At 41.6% G+C, this 24778-nt stretch overlaps 2 protein-coding genes across 3 annotated transcripts in view; one reads left to right on the plus strand and one right to left on the minus strand.

Moving 5' to 3' along the window:
* Nucleotides 1-518: 518 nt before the first annotated feature.
* LOC112223811 (kelch domain-containing protein 1) lies at nucleotides 519-23082 on the plus strand. Of its 2 annotated transcripts, none has more exons than XM_042305239.1 (13): nucleotides 519-717; nucleotides 1476-1546; nucleotides 1788-1983; nucleotides 9132-9244; nucleotides 11129-11213; nucleotides 11311-11409; nucleotides 11600-11674; nucleotides 11926-11984; nucleotides 12193-12305; nucleotides 13024-13096; nucleotides 13367-13451; nucleotides 20413-20492; nucleotides 21184-23082. In XM_042305239.1, exons 3-13 carry the CDS (start codon nucleotides 1879-1881, stop codon nucleotides 21341-21343), a joined length of 1047 nt encoding a protein of 348 aa, XP_042161173.1. In that variant the 5' UTR covers nucleotides 519-717; nucleotides 1476-1546; nucleotides 1788-1878; the 3' UTR covers nucleotides 21344-23082. The 2 variants fall into 2 exon arrangements, with proteins under 2 accessions (XP_042161173.1, XP_024242816.1); XM_024387048.2 differs by having other exon boundaries at nucleotides 1866-1983.
* LOC112223813 (LIM and SH3 domain protein 1) overlaps nucleotides 21629-24778 on the minus strand; it is a 45579-nt gene continuing 42429 nt past the window's right edge. Inside the window, exons 6-7 of the mRNA XM_024387049.2 lie at nucleotides 23752-23849; nucleotides 21629-23483 (exon numbers count right to left, since the gene is read on the minus strand). Of these exons, the coding sequence (XP_024242817.1) occupies nucleotides 23310-23483; nucleotides 23752-23849 (272 nt within the window). The 3' untranslated portion in view covers nucleotides 21629-23309. The remainder of the gene's footprint in view (nucleotides 23484-23751; nucleotides 23850-24778) is intronic.

A 24778-nucleotide genomic window follows, 5' to 3' on the forward strand; every position in this document is an offset into this window, starting at 1 on the left:
TAATTGTTTATGGTTCATTGAACAAGCATGGGAAACAGTGATTAAACCCTTTACAATGAATATCTGTGAATTTATTTGGATTTTTATGAATTATCTTTGAAAGACAGGGTCCTGAAAAAGGGAAGTTTCTTTTTTTGCTGAGTTTACAATCAATGGCTACTAGAAGACAGAAAAACGTGTAGCCTATATTTGAAGTGTTTTGTCTAATGTTAAACTGAGCAGAATTATTATATTGGTTTTTTACCTTGACCTAATAAAATTAAACAATTAGAAGTGCATCATTATACCATATGACATAAAATGTAGGGTATTGTGTCTATTTCTATCTATTCGAATGTAGCTAGTGTATTATAGCCTACAACATATATGTAGAAGATTTATTCAATTGAAACGGCGGCCTTCACCCAGTCACATAATGTTCTGAAACGATTTAAGTCTCACAATAGAAACGCGGCCCAGGAGTTTAAATCAATCCTGAAAAGCACATTGGCACAGTCTCGCTTGCCTTTGCATGTACAAGAAGTCCATCCCATCTCAGAGCCATTAGCATTCCTATGATCTGGAGAAAGTAAAACCGAGAGACACACAGTTGCTTTTCTTTAGTCGCAGTAGATGATGGATACAGGAACCGGTGTCGAGATGTCGAACTCGCTGGAGCGGAGTGATCACACTGCATTCGTGGAAGGGAGCTTTCTTTATGTGTGGGGAGGCTGTAAGGTAAGGTTATATGGGGCAAAGCATTTATTTATTCTTTAAGCCGCATTTGAGCAAAACGCTATAGGCATCACATTTAATATGTTCAGATACCTTTTGAGTTGAGAAATTCGGCTTTGTTTTCACTTAACTAATTCATAGACGTCACCACCTTCAGCTCCTATCGACGATATCTTACAGCCGTGGAAGTTTTTTTGAGCTTCAAATCTCGTTTATTAAATTTCAAACGCATCGCTTTCAGTACGGTTTAGGAAACAAAATGAACTTGTCTTTCATATCGACAGCGAGAAATAATAATACATAATGTGAAATTACTACACACCTTTATAGGGTTAGGGTTCCCACACGGTCATATTACAGCGCTTGTTCACAGAAAACAAACGCGTCTCCGGACACCTGTGTGTAACGAAGACAGACGCCACAAACTTGTCACTGAAAACTACAATCTGCTGGTTAAAACTGGTTAAAATAATGTATGTTTAAAAAATAATAATAATGAAAGTTTGAGGGCTTTATGTTGCTAGAGCCGTACCGCAATTGAGACCCTATTTATGAGATTGAGTATTTGGTTGTTTTAGCTGCCAAAGCCAATTTACCTCTACAATAAGGTGGAATGTTGGGCTACCTTTTCCGTTTTTATTAATGTTACCACTGCCGAAACTTTTAGTAGGTTTAGTCTATTGTGTGAATTGCTACAATGTTTCAATAGAGTGTTGTGTCTTATTGACGGTAGATGTTGTTTTTTTGATGTTCCATGACAGTCAGTCTCCGGAACAGAAACACTGTTACCCAGTGATGAGATTTGGCTGTGCGATTTGGATAGTGGAATATGGTAAGAGTCTCATAACAATCTTAATGTCTGTTTCCTGTTGGATTCAAGCTCTTTAGTCATTGTTAATTTCAATTATTCTAAAATTAAATGATTCACCTGCCCGCTGCTGTTGACACTTCTTTGTCATTCATTGTTTATTGCTCGTTAATATCTTCACTTACTTGACCAAGTTTGCAGTGCCGTAGCATGTACACAAAGGCTATCACTCTTCCCTATTTCGTTTTTTGTGTTTGTGATAAAGCCACCTGTCCCAACACACACTACCCACAGACATACACACTACGGAGCTTTAATTTGCGTGTGTGTGTGTGTGTGTCAGGGAGCGGAGGGGGATGGAGGGAGAAATCCCTCCGGCCTTATCAGGCGCCTGCGGTTCTTATCACAACGGCACTCTCTACGTGTTTGGAGGGTGTGACCCAAATGGACACACCAACCAGGTAAGAATCACCCCTCATTTCTCTCTTACCGCCCCACCCCAAGACAGCAATTATCCACCCGATGACCTAGGATCAGGTCACCCTAAACCTTACCGTTTGCTTCTGAGTCAAAACAGTTTCCGCATACATTTTGTGATATCTTTGTTTGTTTTGGTGTCTGTCGTTTTTTTTTTCAGCTGTTCATGCATGTGTAAAGTTCTGGAGCCTAAGTCTGCGCTTCTTTGTCTGCGATAGGTCAACAGTAGCAATTCTTCAATGAAGTGTTTGTTGTCATTCAACAACAGACGACTCGTTTTCATGCACATTTTTTCACTTGAGAAATACTGCACCAAACATTTTTTATGTAAAATTGCGTAACTATGACCATCCCAGCAAAAATGTCAAAATGAATTACAAAATGTTATTAATTCAGACTATTTTTGAAGAAGTGTACTTTTGCTACAGTGTCTCAAGAGGGGCAAAGAGCAGTATTACTGCTTTTTTCCCCTTGTTTTCCAAGCGAAGGTATTGTAAGGGAGTATGCGAGCACAGACATTCACTTACTTCTCTTAGCTAAGTTCGGCAAGGAGCAAACCGAACCTATGTATGCGCCTTTATCCAGCTGTGTCCTTTTCCCCCCTTGGAGGTACAAAGTGTTAAAGAGTGAAACTGACCTCCGATCAGATTGTGTGATTGATAGGGGCCTATTAAGAGAACCAAGAAAGGCCAAAAGCTGTCGGACGTGTTTTGTTTTGCTCATGGCCACGTAGCATTGTTATGAAAACTATCAGTGATATGCAACCTGGGCTGTAACCTGATATCAGAGAAGTGCAGACAGAGAAAAAGACAGGAATGCATTAGTGCCATTCCTAGGAACTGTGTTCATGAGAATGTGGCTGCTTGTCGATTGGAAGTGAATTGGAAGCTGACTTTGTGAAAAGGGGAGTTCGAAATGGTCTTTGGTAGACTATTACATCCGGGCTTGGGAAAGTTTTCTTTGGTATGACAAGGAAACAAACCTTTCGTGGTAGTTGTTAGTACACTGCTAATAATTTGATAACCATAAGAAGTATGGAAGTAGCTCCACCTTGCTCTCTGATCGGGCTAAGTCAAATCAAATCAAACTTTATTTATCACATGCACCGAATACAACAGATGTTGACCTTAGAGTGAAATGCTTGCTTACAAGCCCTTAACCAACAATTCTTTAAGAAGTTTTAAGGAAAAAAAAGTGTTAAGCAGAAAATAGATAATAAAAGTAACAAATAATTAAACAGCAACAGTAAAATAAGAAGCGAGGCTATATACAGGGGGTACTGGTACAGACTCAATGTGTGGGGGCACCAATTAGTCGAGGTAATTGAGGTAATATGTACATGTAGGTAGAGTTAAAGTGACTATGCATAGATTATAAACTGAGCGTAGCAGCAGCGTAAAAGAGGGGTCTGGAGTCTTTGACAATTTTTAGGGCCTTCCTCTGACACCGCCTGGTATAGAGGTCCTGGATGGCAAGAAGCTTGGGCACAGTGATGTACTGGGCCGTACGCACTACCCTCTGTAGTGCCTTGCGGTCGGAGGCCGAGCAGTTGCCATACCAGGCGGCGACGCAACCAGTAAGGATGTTCTCGATGGAGCAGCTGTAGAACCTTTTGAGGATCTGAGGACCCATGCCAAATCTTTTCAGTCTCCTGAGGGGGAATAGGCTTTGTCGTGCCCTCTTCACAATTGTCTTAGTGTGTTTGGACCATGATCGTTTGTTGGTGATGTGGGCACCAAGGACCTTGACGCTCTCAACCTGTTCCACTACAACCCCGTCGATGAGAATGGGGGCGTGCTCGGGCCTCCTTTTCCTGTAGTCCATAATCATCTCCTTTGTCTTGATCACGTTGAGGGAGAGGTTGTTGTCCTTGCCCCACACAGTCAGGTCTCTGACCTCCTCCCTATAGGCTGCGTCATCGTTGTCGGTGATTTTTTTGCACTGTTGCACTGTTGTGTTATCGGCAAACTTGATGATGGTGTTGGAGTTGTGCCTGGCCTTGCAGTCATGAGTGAACAGGGAGTACAGGAAGGGACTGAGCACGCACCCCTGAGGGGCCCCTGTGTTGAGGATCAGCATGGCAGATGTGTTGTTCCCTACCCTTACCACCTGGGGGCGGCCCGTCAGGAATTCCAGCATCCTGTTGCAGAGGGAGGTGTTTATTCCCAGGGTCCTTTGCTTAGTGATGAGATTTGAGGGCACTATGGTGTTGAACGCTGAGCTGTAGTCAATGAATAGCATTCTCACATAGGTGTTCCTTTTGTCCAGGTGGGAAAGGGCAGTGTTGAGTGCAATAGAGGTTGCATCATCTGTAGATCTGTTGGGGTGGTATGCAAATTGGAGTGGGTCTAGGGTTTCTGGGATAATGGTGTTGATGTGAGCCATGACCAGCCTTTCAAAGCACTTCGTGGCTACAGATGTGAGCGCTATGGGTCGGTAGTCATTTAGGCAGGTTACCTTAGTGTTCTTGGGCACAGGGACTATAGTGGTCTGCTTGAAACATGTTGGTATTACAGACTCCGCCAGGGACTGGTTGAAAATGTCAGTGAAAATGCTTGCCAGTTGGTCATGCTTGAAGTATACGTCCTGGTAATCCGTCTGGCCCTGCGGCCTTGTGAAGTGTAATTCAAGCTATACGATTCAATGTACTTTGTCTATTTACATGGAAATTCATTTTGTGAAGTCTGCAAACAAATACACAAAAACAATACACTATAATACAGGTAATGCAGAAAAAATTGATAGGTAATGCACACATATTCACAGTTGCTGTATCCTACTGTCGGACCATGTATTGGACCTACATCTGTCCTATGTCCCACTGTTCAGCAGCCTGATGGCCATCGGAATGAAACTTGACCTGCTCCTATTCTTGCTGAACAGTGATACTTTAGAGTATATGTCCTTCTGGAGGGCAGCAGCTCAAATCATTGGGCAAGGTTGTGTGTGGGGTCCTCTATGGATCGTTTGGCCTTTTCCATTGCCCGTCTATCAAAGATTCCCTAAAGACCCTGGGTGTTGACATGCAGTTCAAATCCAATTTTATTTGTCACATGCGCTGAATACAACCGAACCGTTGTGGACTTTACCGTGAAATGCTTACTTACCTTTCCCAACAATGCAAATTTAAAATGCAACAAATTTAAGGAAATGGTAAAACAAATTACAATGAGTCTAGAGTCCAGTGAGTCAGCATAGAGCCAGTGCAAAAAAATATAAGGGGTCAATGCAAATACTCCGGGTAGCCATTTAATTAACTGTTCAGCAGTCTTATATCTTGGGGGTAGAAGCTGTTCAGGAGCGTTTTGGTCCCATACTTGGCACTCCGGTACCGCTTACCGTGCGGTAGCGGAGAGAACAGTCTATGACTTGGGTGCTGGAGTCTTTTTTTTTTAAGGCCTTCCTCTGACACCGCCTGGTATAGAGGTCCTGGATGGCAGTGAGCTCAGCTCCAGTGATTTACTGGGTTGTTTGCACTACCCTCTGTAGTGCCTTGCGGTCAGATGCCAAGCAGTTGCCATACCAGGCAGTGACGTAGTCAGTCAAGATGCTCTCAATGGTGCAGCTGAATAACTTTTTGAGGATCTGTGGCTCCATGCCAAATTTTTTCAGCCTCCTGAGGGGGAAGAAGTGTTGTCGTGCCCTCTTCATGACTGGGTTAGTGTTTGGGCCATGATAGGTCCTTTAGTGATGTGGACACAGATGAACTTGAACCTCTCGACCCGCTCCACTACAGCCCTGTTGATGTGAATGGGGGGCGTGCTCGTCCTTCTGTTTCCTGTGTTCAAAGACCAGCTCCTTTGTCTTGCTGAAGTTGAGGGGAGAAGTTGTTGACCTGGCACCACACCACACACTCTCATTGTCGTTGGTGTTCAGGACTACCACCGTCATGTCGTCAGCAAACTTAATGATGGTGTTGGAGTCGTGTGCGGCCACACAGTCGTGGGTGAATGGGGAGTACAGGATGGAACTAAGCACAAAGTTGTCTTAGTCTGCATAGGAGGTGCAGATGTTGTTGGATTTAAAAAATAAAATAAAAAATTCAGTGTTGCCATTAAAAGCGAGTGTGCTGTCCATGATATTCCCCAGGTACTTGAATCTCCCTGCTCTTTCTGCCTGTTCAATACCCAGGAATAGCTGGCTTCCTCTGCTTTCCTCTGGAAATCAATGAGCATTGATTTTGTTGATGTTGCGTGTGAGGTTGTTATAGCACCATTCATAAACCCTGTTTACTTCTGTTTGGGAATGCATTGTGTAATCTGAGGAGTCCACAAGAGTGGCGTCGTCGGTGTATTTCGCTGCCAAGCAGTCTCTGTCTGAACCTTTCATGTCATTGGTGGACATGGAGAATAGCACTGGAGAGATTAATTTCCCCCTTGAACCAGTAGATGTACACAGAGGAAGGGATGTTGTGTTGTTGAACTTGGCATACTGCCCCCTGTTCAGCAGGAAATCCAGCACCCACAAGATAATGCTGGGGTCTACCTGCAGGTGTTAGAGTTTTACACAGAGAAGGTGAGGCTGCATGCAATCAAAAAGCAGAAGAGAATTCCAGGAAAAGGATGCACACACAAGAGAGACAGTGGAAATCCGGTGGGACCATTCTACCCAATGAGAGGGCAGATACGCGTGTGAACAACAGGCACAACTAAGTAGTTTTTCTCAGTCGCCGGAATGCCACGTGCATCCACTTATATCAGTACATTTGTAACAGCCTAAACTGCGATACAGTGGAATTGGCCTGAGACCCAAGTAATACATTTGGGCCCGATAACTCACACCGGTATCGGCCCGGAGCTCAATCCCTTCCTCCTAGCCATAAGTAATACTGCCTAAGGCGGCCCAGACTCGGGCCACATGACGTCGGCCAAGTCTCTCAGCCGAGTGCCCCGACTCTCAACCGGAATCGGCCCAGATCCACTGTGCTAGCTGGGGCAAAGAGCGATTCGCATTTCTTGCTAGCTAACCAAATGACACGTGCATCTCTAGTTGTGTAGCTACCGAAAAAAATTATACAAGAGCACATTTTTAATTACAATGACGGCCTACCAAAAGGCTGGGATTGCAAATAAATTATAGGACAAAACACACATCATGACAAGAGATGCCACAACACTACATAGAGACCTAAGACAACAACATAGCATGGCAGCAACACAACATGACAACAACATGGTAGCAACAAAACGTGGTACAAACATTATTGGGCACAGACAACAGCACAAAGGGCAAGAAGGTAGAGGCAACAGTACATGACGCTAAGCAGCCATAACTGTCAGTCAGAGTGTCCACGATTGAGTCTTTGAATTAAGAAACATGATAGTAATATTTTTTTGGACTACCAAGAAATGTATTGGTGAATTATATTGAGCTGCATCCATCTTTTCTGCCTACAATGCCTTAGTGTACATCATGGAATGTTGAGTCAAATAGAAATAACCTTCTTTAAAAAAAACTGTTTTAAAGTTGGTTTTGTAGCATAAACTAGGAAATTGATATTTTGGAGTGATATGATGGTCTGTTTTCATATCTGCAAAGTACTTAAAACATTGTAAGTTCCACTTTAAGGAGAGTGCAAAAGATGTCTGCCAGTTCATCTGCGCATTCCTTCGGTAGCCGTCCCTTGGTTTCCACTTTCTTTTTGTAGTTGTCTTTAGCCTGGGCTGTTTGTTGTTTTAATGGTCCCTTGCAGTTTTCACTTCCTTTTGGTTGCATTTGGCTTGTTATTTGGATAGCATTTCACCATCTTTGTGGGGACTAACATGCCCTCACAGAAATGGCTGTATGCAGTCTCTGCTGATACTGATAATGTCCCAATTTGTACAGGGAAAAACATCCTTGCAGGCTATTTATATTGACCCCCCCACCCACTTGTAAAGTGCATAGTCACTTTACATATTACCTTTAATCCGATACATTGACTCGGTACCGGTACCCCCTGTATATAGCCTCGTTATTGTTATGTAATTTGTTACTTTTGATTAGATTTTTTTTTACTTTAGTTTATTCAGTAAATATTTTCTTAAATCTATATCTTGAACTGCATTGTTAGTTAAAGGGCTTGTAAGTAAGCATTTCACGGTCAAGTCTACACCTGTTGTATTCGGCGCATGTGACAAATACAATTTGTTTGATATGTCGTTTCATCTGACCATATCTGAACTGCCCTTTCCAATACTTTTCCTGCTCTTGTTTGTATTTTAGTAGTACTGGAGGCATCTGCAGTGACTTGTATGCCCTGTTAATATTACCATTACACAAGTCTAATTTCCTATCTCCCCTTGTGCTACAAGTAACACATTGTTCATAGTTTTATAGGTCAGTGTGAAGTGAGCAAGAGTTAAAATCTCCAGGAGACAAATTGGTAGGTGATGTTAGCAGCAATTGTAGTAGTATGCTGTGGCTGGTACATAAACAGTTGGGATAAACACTGAAATGGCGCGATGAGATGCCTAACATTTCAACGTCTTTTGCTCTTGATATTTATGGAAGAACACCAGCGTTTATGTAGAAACACACCCCCTCCTCCGGCGATGCCAGGTCGCGCTCTGCGTGAATGGGACCATAAAATCCATTCAATTTCAGCACATTAGAAATCTCATCAGCTAACTAAGTCTCTGTAAAACAGAGTGAAAGCATCTCTATATTCACTCAGAAAGCAGGCATTGGCGTTGAGATCATTAAGGATCAAAATTGACACACACACACAGCTGTCCTACTATACTTCACTTTTTGGGGGCCAACAATTGATTCCCATTCAAAGCTCTATTTTCCATAAATCCTAAACCTTACCCCAAACTAAACCACTAAGCCTAAAATGGCCTTTTTACAAGTGGGGACCAGCTAAATGTGCTCACTTCTCTGAATTTTAGTTGGTTTACTTTTCTTGTGAGGACTTCTGGTACTCCACAAGTATGGTAAAATGTGTGTGTGCGCACACACAAAGACCAACATAGGGCTACATTGCTTACACCCTAAATGCAATCCTCTTGTATCTACACAAGTGCCTAGTAGGTTGGGGTTGTTTCTGGACAGAGCCTATACCTTTTATGTCTTTGATACATTATAGAGCAACAGTCCACTGCTTGTGTTAAAATGAGAGCGTAATGTTCCTGTGTTGCTCTGTCTGCAGCTATACAGTGTTGACCTGCTGGAAGGATGCTACACCTGGAGGAAAGTGACAGACGCTGGGGGAAACACCCCCTCACCCAGAGACAAACAGTCCTGTTGGGTAAACCGAGACAGGTACACACGCACATCATGTTTTACTATGCTTGTGGGGACCTAAAATAGATTTCCATTCAAAATGTAACTCCTTACCCTAAACCTCTAACCCTAATTATAACCCTAACTCCTAAGCTTAAAATAGTATTTTTACTTGTGGGAAATGTACCCACGAGGGAGAATTTTCCTTGTAGTTCTATCATTGTGGGGACTTTGGGGGATTTCCGGTACTCACAAGGATGGTAACACACACGCACACACACACACACACACACACACACACACACACACACACAAAGACCTACATGGGTATAGAACTTTGTCAGTGTGCTATCTCTGCAAGGACTAAAGTAATGTACACACACACACATTTATTTTTTTACTTTTAAGGATTTTATGGAATTTTCATCACATGACATCTAGTGGCCTTTTTGGGTACTTCCGATAATTAGAGGTGTCTAAATTTCTCTGGACATCTTTTTGGCCTTACCTGTCCCACTATTGTTTGTGGATATGCTCTGATGGTTGACTGACCGAAAGCTTAGCTTCTATCTAAAAAAAATTAATTGCATCTGACTTTTTGCTGTTTCTCCAGTTTTGGATTTTCCTCCAGCACCTTCACTAATCGGCTTTGTGTATGCGGTAGATTCTGCCTAGATTGAATTTTCATCACATGTAAAATATATAAAATTAGATGATTGTTAAATAAAAAATAGAATGACAAAGCTGTAAAACATTATCCTCACTTACAACCCATCAACTTAGTGAATACCATTGGTGTTTAATATGACGGTTTCAGTATAAAATATCTTATTTTACGTATTTATTTTTTATTTGACTGTTTATTTAACTAGGCAAGTCATTTAAGAACCAATTCTTATTTTCAATGACAGCCTAGGAACACTGGGTTAAATTGCCTTGTTTGGGGGTAGAACGGCAGATTGTTTTACCATGTCAGATCGGGGATTCAAGATCGAAACGCTGTAACCACTAGGCTACCTGACGCCCCAGGGTAGGTTGTCATTGTAAATAATAATTTGTTCTTAACTGGCTTGCCTAATTAAATGAAGGTTAATAAAACGTGTATATACTGTATATATTAAATGTCAATACATCTTTGCTGTAAATGTTTTAGCGTCAAACTGATGACGGATGTGAAAAAAAGTCAATAGTTGGAAGAGTTGCAGTGTTAATTGAAAAATAATGCCATTGTTGGTTGATGTTTTTTTTTGCATTAGGCCATTTTCTCTTGAACCATATGGTCTATTAACTAGAAACTCATGGACGCAAATATAAAATATATATTTTTCATTATTTAAGTATAAATGACCGTATATAGATGACATGTTGATGATTGAAAATTCAGATTTACTTTGGTAAATTACCGGTAGTTTGCAAACCGACATTTATGATATTGATCACTATCCAGACTGGTTAGGCCTAGAAATGTGACGACGATGCAGAGGAAGAGGGTATTTTAAAGCCTTCTCCCCACACCCATTGTTACTAGCATTAAGGCTAGCCCTACAACAAAAGGTGCACTTGAGCCATTCGCCAAACATTCACACCTTCTAGCTGACAATGTCTATTAACTGCCTATTCAGATTCACTCAGTTGGAATCCCTCATTTTACTTGCTAATTTACCTAATTTACCTAATTGCTCATTTATACATCTCAATGGGAGGTAAATAGCCATTCGTAGTAAGGACTGACTTAGATTACAGTGATGGGTGTATTGTGAACAAACAAAATGATGCAAACATTGTGAGTGTACACTGTGTTCACTGCTTGCAATATATGTGAGAGGGTTACTTTCGATGCATTTATTAATCAATAGCTGCAGTGAGCAGCTGGATGTAGTAATGATGGTGCCATTAGTGATCTTTTGTGTTATTGTTTTATAGGCTCATCTACTTTGGAGGGTATGGATGTAAAACCATAAGAGAGGTCAACAACTCAAGGAACTTCACAGTCCATGAATCATCCTGGGTAAATAAATAAGAAATTAACAAACAATATAAATACACTACATGTTCACTGATACTGGAATATGTTTATGTTTTACTTGGGTGTTATAACTCCTCAGGCAATGATTGGGACGACATTCTTTAGGTTCTGGGGCTGGAACAGCGAAGTCAACGTTTTTGACACACACACTGCGACGTGGGAAGAACCTGAAACCCATGTGAGTGTGTGTGGTACTACTATATTCATGTGAATGAAATGAATGGTCTTATTATTGTTGACATGTCCCTAATCATGATTTAAGTATGATTTTTATTTATTATGTAGCAACTATCTTGTCACTTGTTTTCTGTTGTTGACACATTGATAATACTCTTGATGACACGTTCCCTCGTGGCTTCCTTCCGTAGGGTCAGACCCCATCTCCTAGAGCCTCCCACACCAGCGCCACCCTGGGGGACAAAGGTTACATCTGCGGAGGTCTGGTGAGTGGACCACCATTAGATTCCTGCTGTGTATGGGTGGTATACAACATCTCTTTTTGGATCTGCCATCTTGAAATCAACTCTGGTCCTTTGCTTTGAACATCTTTATATCAGTGGTTGCCAACTGTATTGACCTATCAGGAGAAGAGCAAAGAAGCTGACAATGTGGCATCTTGTGATTGAGACAAGGATTTGCTGATGGTGACTGACTTATGTCCCTGTGATTTCAAAACATTTCATATTTGTGACAGGAGGACACAGATTTGGACATCCACTGTCTGGATCTGGACACCTGGATATGGACACGGATGTAAGCTCATTTACTCTATATCTATATAAAGTATGTGACTGACTGGGTTTGAACCTGGGTCTCTAGCGTGCCTCAAGACTGTTAGATCTAATATGTTTACTCAACCTACAACAACCAGGGGCTCGTCTCTGTAAAAACTTTTGTCCTTGTTAGCATGTGTTTAGTGCTATATCTGTGTGTTTGTGTAAAACACTCTGCATTCCTCCAGTGACTTCCTCTCGTCTTTGGTGCCCGTGGGGCGTTCCATGCACACCCTGACCCCAGTGTCTGACCACACCCTCTTCCTGTTTGGTGGGCTGAGTATCACTGGTGATTCTTTAAGTAAGTCTGAAGCTAGCCTGGATAAACCAGACCGAGTGCTACACTCACTTTTGTCTACTAGGCTAGTTATGTCTAACAAAAGTGTTACCTCATTGAATCAGCAAATAGATACATTCGTTTTATTTGTATTTTTTTACATTTGTATTTTTATCAAATGCATTCAAATGCATTATGGGTGTAATAAGGATTCATAACAGCCCCATCGGTCCTTATAGCACTTACGTCTTTCTAAAATGCTAAAGTGCTTTTGTAATCTCTCGTGGACAGCATGTAACATAACTGGTATTTTAGCATCTGTCAACAGACTGATGCGATGACTAACGAGGAACTTTGTTCCGCTGCGCAGATTTATTATCACCATGGATCATTTGGACAAGTCACGATTTCGCAGTTGTTCACATCTTTTGCATTTAGAAAGTGGGTGGCACAATTGGCCCATAGACTAGCCTGTAACTTGCAAAGAGAGGGGGGTGGAGCTACCGCCTTGCTGCTGCCCCTCATTCTAGTATTTTTTCTAACATGTCTGCCCCCCAGAACTTAATCGAGCCTCTGACGCATTACTGAAGATTTTAGTTCTGGGTTTCCTGTGAGTAGTGCTTTTGTAAAGAATGACACTGAAGATTTTAGTTCTGGGTTTCCTGTGAGTAGTGCTTTTGTAAAGAATGACATATGTGGTTTGTAAAAAAATCATACATATTCTTTCATATCTTTCCTTTAGGTGACGGATGGGAGTTTGACACTCAGACAAATTCATGGAGAGAGATGGATCACCTACACCATGACAAGCCCAGGTAGGGGATGGCCATCAAAAGCCACTGTTTGTGCATATTCTCACTGTCATTAGCCTAATTTCCAGTAACACGCCATCTCTGTGCAGACGTTTTGAACTGAGAGACTCAACCAGCAATAACTTTTTGTAATGCTTGCGACGTTCCCGTTTTTAATTTCTTTATTCGTTAGGTGCAACCAATTAGTGAGCAGATATTTATTTTATTCAATTAAACAAAACAAAAAGTTGTTTGAACATGGTATACCTGTCTGAACATGGTATACCTCCATAGGTTGTGGCATTCGGCGTGTCGGGGCAAGGATAATGATGTGGTTGTCTTCGGGGGGAGTCGAGACTACGTCCTCCTGATGGACTCGGTACGTATAAGTCTACACTGGGGAAAAACAAGTCCTTAAAACATCTTATGGCTAGGGGCAGTATTGAGTAGCGTGGATGAATAAGGTGCTGCTCCTCAGTCCCAGTTGCTAATATATGCATATTTTTGGATAGAAAACACTCTGAAGTTTCTAAAACTGTTTGAATGATGTCTGTGAGTATAACAGAACTCATATGGTAGGCAAAAACCTGAGGAAAAATCCAAACAGGAAGTGGGAAATATGAGGCTTGTAGTTTTTTAACTCAGCCCCTATTGAAGATACAGTGGGATATTGGTTATGTTGCACTTCCTAAGGCTTCAACTTGTTTGATGCCTCTACTATGAAGGGGGGCTGAATGAGAGGGGAATGAGTCAGAGGTCTGCCAGCAGCCACGAGCTGGTAAGGCGCATTTCACATGAAAGGTAGCTCCTGTTCCTTTGCTTTTCTGAAGACAAAGGAATTCTCCGGTTGGAAGATTTATGTTAAAACATCCTAAAGATTAATTCCATACATCGTTTGACATGTTTCTATGGACTGTAACAGAACTTTTTGACATTTCGTCTGCAACTAGTGAACGCGCTTCGTGAGTTTTGATTTGTTTACCAAACGCGCTATCAAAAGTAGCTATTTGGACATAAATGATGGAAATTATCGAACAAATCAAACATTTATTGTGGAACTGGGATTCCTGGGAGTGCATTCTAATGAAGATCATCAAAGTTAAGTTAATATTTATAAAGTTATTTCTGACTTATGTTGACTGCACAATATGGCAGATATCTTTTTGGCTTGTTGGTTCTCTGAGTGCTGTACTCAGATTATTGCATGGTTTGCTTTTTCCGTAAAGCTTTTTTGAAATCTGACACAGCAGTTGCATTAACTTTTTGATGCATTTCGATTCTTTTTTTTTGACAAAAGCATACCAAGCGTTTATGTAAGATTCCCTAGTTCAGCTTCTTCAATAGGAGAGAGAGAGAAAATGTCTGCTCCAAACTGTTGCGCATGCAAAATGCTGCTGGCACCCAGCCATCCAATGACGCGATGTGATTTTTCTCGCTCATTTTTCAAAATAAAAGCCTGAAACTATGTCTAAAGACTGTTCACACCATGGGGAAGCCATAGGAAAAGGAATCTGGTTGATAAGGCTATGGGAACAGAGAGCTTTCAGGAAAAACAGCACTTCCGGGTTGGATTTTCCTAAGGTTTTCGCCTGTAATATCAGTTCTGTTATACGCACAGACAATATTCTGACAGTTTTGGAAACTTTAGAGTGTTTTCCATCCTAATCTGACAATTATATGCATATTCTGGGCCTGAGAAATAGGCAGTTTCATTTGGGTACGTTTTTCATCCAAACATCAAAATACTGCCCCCTACACTCAACAGGTTAAGGAGAAGTTTATCTATATTTCCATGTATAACACTTGTATTTCACATCAACATTTATAATGAGTATTTCTGTAAATTGATGTGGCTCTCTGCAAAATCACCGCATGTTTTTGGAACTCCTGAACATAACGCGCCAATGTAATACTGAGATTCTTTTATATAAATATGAACTTTATCGAACAAAACATACATGTATTGTGTAACATGAAGTCCTATGAGTGTCATCTGATGAAGATCATCAAAGGTTAGTGATTAATTCTCTCTCTATTTCTGATTTTTGTGACTCCACTCTTTGGCTGAAAAAATGGCAGAGTTTTTCTGTGACTTGGTGGTGACCTAACATAATCGTTTGTGGTGCTTTCGCTGTAAACGCCTTTTTGAAATCAGACACGGGTGGGATTAACAACAATATGACCTTTTAAAATGGTATAAGAGATTGTATGTTTGAGGAATTTCTGTTGTTTTGAATTTGGCGCCCTGCACTTTCACTGGCTGTTGTCATATTGATCCCCTTAACGGGATCTCAGCCCTAAGAAGTTTTAAGGATGCTTTTCACATTCCCTAGCTTGATAGATGGCGTCTGAATGATGGTTGAATTGTTCATTTTGTTTAGTTTTCATTTGATCAAATAAGTAATCTTATGGTTGAAAGACACTGTAAAAAAAAAACCTGCCATTGATAAGACCGATAACTGATTTCTTAAAGGAACTAGCTTTCTTGGACCAGTAGTTATGGTCACTGCCTTTGGTCATGGTGAACCAATTTCAGGCTGCTCATCTTAACCTTGTACTGTTCCCTCAATCACTACAATACTTAATGTACTCATGTTCATCTCAAGTCTGGGCTGAGTAGGAGCTGCCCTCCCATAGGGGTGGAGAGGAGGGAGTGAAAGGATAATAGGTCCTCTGGAAGTTCCATTTTCGCTCAGCTGCCTACAGCCCTGTTCTGTAAGCTCCCAATGAGTCACTCGGCCACGGAGCACGAGGGAAGGGCCAAGCCAGCTGGGAGGAAAGGGGACAGTGTGAGTCATAGGATACGGAAAGGGAGGAGAGTAGGGTCAACATGGGTTGTGCGCGCAGGGTACACTAAATTAGAAGGGTTGCAGCCAAGAGGTGAGGAGAGTCTGTAAAGCATACAGGGAGAGGAGCGAACTCATAGTTGACAAAGCTACAAAAGAGCAAAATGAAAATCTGTAAATAACTCGGTAAGATACACGAGTGGTGTGAAGCCCTCCTCTCTTTCATTGAATAACTCTGCAGAACAACTCGGCAGAACTGTCTTTGTTTCGGCAGGTGTCTTAGTTTTGCGACAAAATCGACACGATCGCGGCTTACAGCTGCTGCTGACAAACCAGGGGAGACTGGAGAACTAACAATAATTGCTAATTGCCTAGCAGAGGTGGAGAGCACACCTCCCAATACAGCCAGTGATTACCAAACCAAGTAACTAATTGCCCAGCCACTTGATCCTGGTTGATGTGTCAACAATCTTCAAATTGTGAGCTGTCAGCAGTTCACACATGAAGTATGCCACTGGGCATCCACTTAAAGTAGATGGCCCTAGCTAGCAAAAAAAATGTACAAGACCACAACAGATAAAGACAACAAATTATACTTATCACTCCTGGAGATATCAGGAGTCCACTAGCTATATTACTATTTAAGGGGTGGCAGCGTGGCCTAGTGGTTAGAGTGGTGGACTAGCAATCGGTTGCAAGTTCAAATCCCTAAGCTGACAAGGTACAAATCTGTCATTCTGCCCCTGAACAAGGCAGTTTATTTTTTATTTTATTTTATTTCACCTTTATTTAACCATTTGCAACTGCGACCTGGCCAAGATAAAGCGTAGCAAATCGACACATACAACAACACAGAGTTACACATGGAATAAACAAAACATACAGTCAATAATACAGTACAACAAAAGAAAACAAAAAGTCTATATACAGTGAGTGCAAAAGAGGTAAGCTAAGGAAATAAATAGGCCATGGTGGTGAAGTAATTACAATATAGTAATTAAACACTGGAATGGTAGATCGGCAGAAGATGAATGTGCAGATAGAGATACTGGGGTGCAAAGGAGCAAAATAAATAAATACCAGTATGGGGATGAGGTAGGTAGATAGATGGGATGTTTACAGATAGGCTAAGTACAGGTGCAGTGATCTGTAAAATGCTCTGACAGCTGGTGCTTAAAGCTAGTGAGGGAGATGTGAGTCTCCAGCTTTAGAGATTTTTGCAATTCGTTCCAGTCATGGGCAGCAGAGAACTGGAAGGAAAGACGACCAAAGGAGGAATTGGCTTTGGGGGTGACCAGTGAGATATACCTACTGGAGCGCGTGCTACGAGTGGGTGCTGCTATGGTGACCAGTGAGCTGAGATAAGGCGGGGCTTTACCTAGCAGAGACTTGTAGATAACATGTAGTCAGTGGGTTTGGCGACAAGTATGAAGCGAGGGCCGACCAACGAGAGCGTACAGGTCGCAATGGTGGGTAGTGTATGGGGCTTTAGTGACAAAACGGATGGCACTGTGATAGACTGCTTCCAGTTTGTTGAGTAGAGTGTTGGAGGCTATTTTATAGATGACATCACCGAAGTCGAGGATCGGTAGAATGGTCAGTTTTACGAGGGTATGTTTGGCAGCATGAGTGAAGGATGCTTTGTTGCGATATAGGAAGCCGATTCTAGATTTAATTTTGGATTGGAGATGCTTAATGTGAGTCTGGAAGGAGAGTTTACAGTCTAACCAGACACCCAGGTATTTGTAGTTGTCCATGTATTCTAAGTCAGAGCCGTCCAGAGTAGTGATGCTGGACGGGCGAGCAGGTGCGGGCAGCGATCAATTGAAAAGCATGCATTTAGTTTTACTTGCATTTAAGAGCAGTTGGAGGCCATGGAAGGAGAGTTGTATGGCATTGAAGCTCGTCTGGAGGTTAGTTAACACAGTGTCCAAGGAGGGGCCAGAAGTATACAGAATGGTGTCGTCTGCGTAGAGGTGAATCCGAGAATCACCAGCAGCAAGAGCAACATCATTGATGTAGACAGAAAAGAGAGTCGGCCCGAGAATTGATCCCTGTGGCACACCCATAGAGACTGTCAGAGGTCCAGACAACAGGCCCTCCGATTTGACACACAGAACTCTATCAGAGAAGTAGTTGGTAAACCAGGCGAGGCAATCATTTGAGAAACCAAGGCTGTCGAGTCTGCCAATAAGAATGTTGTGATTGACAGAGTCGAAAGCCTTGGCCAGGTCGATGAATATGGCTGCACAGTAATGTCTCTTATCGATGACGGTTATGATGTCGTTTAGAACCTTGAGCGTGGCTGAGGTGCACCCATGACCAGCTCTGAGACCAGATTGCATAGCGGAGAAGGTATGGTGGGATTCGAAATGGTCAGTAATCTGTTTGTTAACTTGGCTTTCAAAGACCTTAGAAAGACAGGGTAGGATAGATATAGGTCTGTAGCAGTTTGGGTCTAGAGTGTCACCCCCTTTGAAGAGGGGGATGACCGCGGCAGTATCAGACAATACGAAAGAGAGGTTGAACAGGCTAGTAATAGGGGTTGCAACAATTTCGGCAGATCATCGTAGAAAGAGAGGGTCCAGATTGTCTAGCCCGGCTGATTTGTAGGGGTCCAGATTTTGCAGCTCTTTCAGAACATCGGCTATCTGGATTTGGGTAAAGGAGAAATGGTGGGGGCTTTGGCGGGTTGCTGTGGAGGGTGCCGGGCAGTTGACCGGGGTAGGGGTAGCCATGTGGAAAGCATGGCCAGCCGTAGAGAAATGCTTATTGAAATTCTCAATTATAGTGGATTTATCGGTGGTGACAGTGTTTCCTAGCCTCAGAGCAGTGGGCAGCTGAGAGGAGGTGCTCTTATTCTCCATGGACTTTACAGTGTCCCAGAACTTTTTTGAGTTTGTATATTTGTTCCTAACTTCCCTGAAAAGTTGCATATCACGGGGGCTATTCAATGCTAATGTAGAACGCCACAGGATGTTTTTGTGCTGGTCAAGGGCAGACAGGTCTGGACTATTCCTAGTTCTACATTTTTTGAGAGGGGCATGCTTATTTAAGATGGTGAGGAAGGCACTTTTAAAGAATAGCCAGGCATCATCTACTGACGGAATGAGGCCAATGTCATTCCAGGATACCCCGGCCAGGTCGATTAGAAAGACCTGCTCGCTGAAGTGTTTCAGGGAGCGTTTGACAGTGATGAGGGGTGGTCGTTTGGTCGCAGACCCATTACGGATGCAGGCAATGAGGCAGTGATCGCTGAGATCTTGATTGAAACCAGCAGAGGTGTATTTGGAGGGTGAATTAGTTACGATGACATCTATGAGGTTGCCTGTGTTTACGGATTTGGGGTTGTACCTGGTAGGTTCATTGATAATTTGTGTGAGATTGAGGGCATCAAGCTTAGTTTGTAGGATGGCCGGGGTGTTAAGTATGTCCCAGTTTAGGTCACCTAGTAGCACAAGCTCAGAAGATAGATGGGGGCAATCAGTTCACATATAGTATCGAGGGCACAGCTGGGGGCAGAGGGAGGTCTATAGCAAGCGGCAACAGTGAGAGACTTGTTTCTGGAAAGGGGAATTTTTAGAAGTAGAAGCTCATAGTTTGGGTACAGACTTAGCCTGCAGAGTTCTGTATTACTTTCTATCTTTGCAGTAGATTGCAACACCGCGCTCTTTGTCAGTTCTATCTTGGCGGAAAATGTTATAGTTAGCAATGGAGATTTCAGGGTTTTTGGTGGTTTTCCTAAGCCAGGATTCAGACACGGCTAAGACATCTGGGTTGGCAGAGTGTTTTACTCACTGCTTTAGCACAAACTTAGGGAGTAGGCTTCTAATGTTAACATGCATGAAACCAAGGCTTTTACGTTTACAGAAGTCAACAAATGAGAGCACCTGGGGGGTGGGAGTGGAGCTAGGCACTGCAGGACCTGGATTAACCTCCACATCACCAGAGGAACAGAGGAGAAGTAGGATAAGGGTACGGCTAAAGACTATACGACACATTGGTGCGGCTGGCTTCCGGGTTGGATGCGCGCTGTGTTAAGAAGCAGTGCGGCTTGGTTGGGTTGTGTATCGGAGGATGCATGACTTTCAACCTTCGTCTCTCCCGAGCCTTTACGGGAGTTGTAGCAATGAGACAAGATAGTAGCTACTAAACAATTGGATACCATGAAAAAGGGGTAAAATTCCCTATTTAACATCTTGTTTAGGGGCCTTATAATCATTTTCTAAGTAAACAAAACTTTAGCTGGTTTGGACTGACTCAAACAAAGCTCAAATGGAGTTAAGGTGATTTCCAACGCAACTGCTTGGGTGCGAGGTGGACTTGAGCTTTTGCGTATAAATGTATGGATTCATACATTTCTATATGGAACATGAATGGACTTAAAACAGGATCCAGCACATAAGAACCTAGTCAAGCAAATGCAATGTTTGGGTTTAGTCTTAATTAATATGGTATGGCCTCACTGGGTTCGTTATGTCACTATATACCCTCTATCAATCCATCCATTCATCTACCCATCTCACTACTATGTCACCAACCCTCTGCTTTCAGGTCACTGTTTTGAGGTCTCCGTCACAGAACCACTGCAAAGATGTTCTAGTCTTTCAGACCCAGCCATACCCCCTACTCAGGTAAACCACACACCTGGTGATATACTGCACTTGAATCAAAATCTAATGTGGTTAGAGCGTTAGACTAGTTCAAATCCCCGAGCTGACAAGGTACAAATCTGTCCCTGAACAGGCAGTTAACCCACTGTTCCTAGGCCGTCATTGATAATAAGAATTTGTGACTTGCCTAGTTAAATAAAGGTAAAATATGTGTAAGTCAGTGCACTGGCACATGTACAGTAGTCGCCTGTGCAAGTGTGTGTGTACGTGTTGGTCCACTCTCAACCCAACCATTCATGACTAAGTGGTTTAACAAAGTCCACAGTGACCATTTGAGCATGTTGTGCAATTTATACTCCGACTTTGATCCTAACGTTGTTGTTTTAGTGTTGTGGGATTTTGCTGTGTTTTTCCACTGTGACGTAGTGCTGATTTTATAAAGAACTTAACCAAAAATGAACATCACTGTAAATGTGCAATAAAGATTTGACATGTTTTATGTGAAACTGTAAACTTAAAACCAATTATTTAAGCCTTAACCAGAGAGAGAACCATTTTTAGATATTCAATCGCTACTTTTCTCAAGTCTGTGTATTTTACACACATTGTATATGGTTGCCATGCTATCTATAGTAACACACCTTTTTAGTTTCCAGCCACCTGGTTATCTGTTGATGTTTTAACAAACCTGTACTTCAATTTCTCTTTATAGATTATGTAAAGACTGCATAGGCTATAACGCTGATGTTTTGCAAGAGCAGCTTTTGTGGCTGCCACCCAAACTACAGGAGACTGTGGACAAGAGCGTGTCCTTCTTCAGGATCGGCCCAAACCAGGAAAATAAAAAACGGTTGGACCTGGTTTTAGATTGACAGTATTTCAAGATATATTACATGACAAAAGTTTTATTGACTGTTTTGTTTAAGTGTGGTATTCTATTTGTTTTTATCAGAACTTGTTCCTTTCACTTTTCTAAAGCTCATTAGGAAATGAGTCTCATTGGTGCATCGGTCTAAAGCTCTTCTCACACAGGTCATGAATGGGAGATGGCTACAGGTAGTAAGATTGGATATTTGGCAAAAAAAACAATGTTTTGCAATTAATGTACAATCAATAGTAGCCCATTTAACTTGACAAAATGAAAACAGGAAAATAAGGTTGTTGTATTTTCTTTTAATGTTGATTAATAAAATGTTGCTGACTTAAAATATTGTTGGATGTGCTCTATTCAAAGCCTACTCTTTGGTTCGACTGGGTACCTCAACAATGCTAGCTACATAGGCTGTGATTAGACAGGCAGCCCAATTCTAATCGAACGGCCAATTAGTGAAAAAAAGATCAGAATTGGGCTGACTGTCTAAATGCAGATATTGAAGTAGTCCCTCTTGACAGCTACACATTGGCTGGCACAAGATTTCAAAGAACGCTTGCAAGATTGGCTAGATTTGACATTGTTGCATTCAAGTCAAGTTCGCTTTCTAAAGCAGAAGCAGAGACATTCTGGCACATAGGCTGCTTTGTGTATGTAAGAAAAACAATGAGACAAATTCTCAAATATTCAGTTTTACTCCAATGAATTTTAATGCTTCATTGCAAAACTTAGAATAGAATAATATAAATCATACCTATTTAATTTTTCAAACTTATAAAACACCCTTGAATCCCTGTGAATGGTAACATTTTTGAATTCTTCATTTCTGTCAAGCCGTATCACACCACGAATTAAGTATTTTTTTTCGTATGCACAGCGGTGATATTTTAAACGGCTCTTTTAGGACATCATTAGTTCTGTTCATGTTTATTAATGTTCTATTTTATGTTTGGTGTGGACCCCAGGAAGAGTAGCTGCTGCTTTCACAACAGCTAATGGGGATCCTAATAAAATACCATTGATTGATAATTGTGCACACCTGTTTCTGCCTAGCCCAAACCAAGTGCTGCTGATTAGTGTAACTATTGTAATCAGTAGATACAGACCGGTAGGTATTCTAACAGGTACTAGTTAGTAAATACAGTTTGCTAACAAGTACTAACACGGAAGCCCTCTAGGTTCTAAATTATAGAAATATCTGTCCTAAAATGTACAACTGTCATCTGGAAGCCGATCCTAAACTTTCCAACTTCATGCAAAATTTCGGAATAATTAATACATTTTGGGGAACTCTATATATTGTATACTGCCTAATAGATGCAAGCTTAATATGGTATGGCCTCACTGGGGTCGTTATGTCACTACAAATAAACCACGGGGAAGACCTAGACATTTAAAACCATTTAGGTGTAGTAGTATTAGGGCATTGAGCTGTCCGATAGTGGACTGTGTACTGAAAATGGCAGTGAGAAGCTTTATTAGCTAAATCAATTGACTTTTCAAAAACCATGAATAATAGACCATATGAGCAAAAACATGGTCAGAGACAATATTCAAGTCTTAATGGCACTAGTTGTTTCCTTTTCTCTTTCTTCCCTCCTCTCCCTCTCTTGGGCTGTGTCTTGTTTCCCATATTCCCCCCCCCCCTTTTTTTCATCTCCCCATTTCTCCTGGACTAAGTTCAGCAGTGGAGTGAAACTCTGAACCTTGCAGATAGAAAAGTACAACCTAGAGAGGACACTATAACCTTCAACCTGGGTTTTGTTCATTATGACATGCAACAGAAAGGGTTTTAAACGCTTTGCAATGAAAAAGTAAATTGAGCGTTTCTTATTGGACACGTCCGGGCAGTCACACCTTCTTTCAATCCATTTTCTTCCCTTTGGTGCCTAATGAACACAACCCATGCTTACATTTCTGTCTGCAGTGTTCTGAATGTTTCAACCAATTGAACGAGGCCCAGGGTTTCAGAGGGGTTGGACGTAGTTAGCAGGTAGCATGCCCTGTTGCCCGGTGCGTTCGATGCGGCCGTACATCCATCCCTCATCTATCTGTTGTACGTCTGCAATCAGGTCGCCCTCCTGGAGAGACACCTCGTCAGCGTCGGCAGCCATGTAGCTGTACAGAGCCCGGTAGCGCTTCTGTAGACAGATATGGGGACATACTGTATATCCATGCATGGACACCACACACATTCATCAACATAGGGCTACAGAATTGTGTGGGTATTACCTCTACAAACACGTGCACACACACACTACAGAGTTAAGCAGATCATATCACCACTACAAAAAAAATGATAAAAACGCTCCTACCATTGCTGCTCAGGGCACACAGAGGAAGACAAAGAACAGTGGACTATACTGTATGACATCATACAGTGATGTACTGCTCTGTGTTATTCCTTACCCCTCCACTAGGTGGTGGTACAGCAGCAGCAGAGGGAACAGACACAGGATCCGGCTGGGAGCTGTAGGTCTGAGGGATGGCTGGCTGCGGCTGCGGATCTACAGAGACAGAATACAGGATCAGACATTGCACACTCCACATTCTTTTAAGGAGATTCAAGGAACAATGTATGGCAATTACAATGATAACCTTTCGATTGATAAATATTACAGTGATAACCATTAGATTGTTTGACTGGCAAAATATAAAAAGATCTAACTATTATACACAATAGTATACAGTAGCATCTAGATGAGAGGCAAAAATAACAGTTGATTTAGGGGATTTTTTGTGTCGATATTTTACATAATTTGAGAGGGTAATTTGCTCATAAAGTGATTTTAATATATGGTGTACTTTAACAAGCTTTTTGTGTCATATAAACCTCAAAATGATGAAGTCAAGGAGATTTCTTTGACATGTAACAGGTTATAACACATCTTACAAACTATTAGGGGTTAATTTGCAGACTGTTAAAATAACCCAAAATATGGTGTATTATAATTAAACCACAAACTTTTTATCATATAAACCAAAATTATAATTCCATCAGCTAGTGAAATCAACTCTTGCCAGTTCTGGGCTATTGTGACATCACCACAGTACAACAATGTGAGCCACAATAGATGCAGTATTTTTGTTTGTGTATGAAGTATTTGGCAACAAGAAAAAAACAATTCACAATCATTTCAGTGGACTTGTTATCATTGCAATAGTAACATATCTTTCATGTCAAAAACATAGGTAGTGTTCATAATGGTAAATAAATATTTTGCAAGGCTTTCCCAAAATTCTGACACAAATTTACATTCAAAGAACAAGTGAGACAAATTCTCACCGTTTTCACAGAAAACGCAGATATCATCAACAGCCACAAATTTGGATATCATAGAATTACACATTTTTTTGATTGAATATAACTATTTTATTAAAACATTAGCCCCAGTGAACAATAACAAGAATAACATTTTCCTACATAATTCTAAGA

Source organism: Oncorhynchus tshawytscha, linkage group LG24, assembly GCF_018296145.1.
Source record: "Oncorhynchus tshawytscha isolate Ot180627B linkage group LG24, Otsh_v2.0, whole genome shotgun sequence".
NCBI lineage: Eukaryota > Metazoa > Chordata > Actinopteri > Salmoniformes > Salmonidae > Oncorhynchus > Oncorhynchus tshawytscha.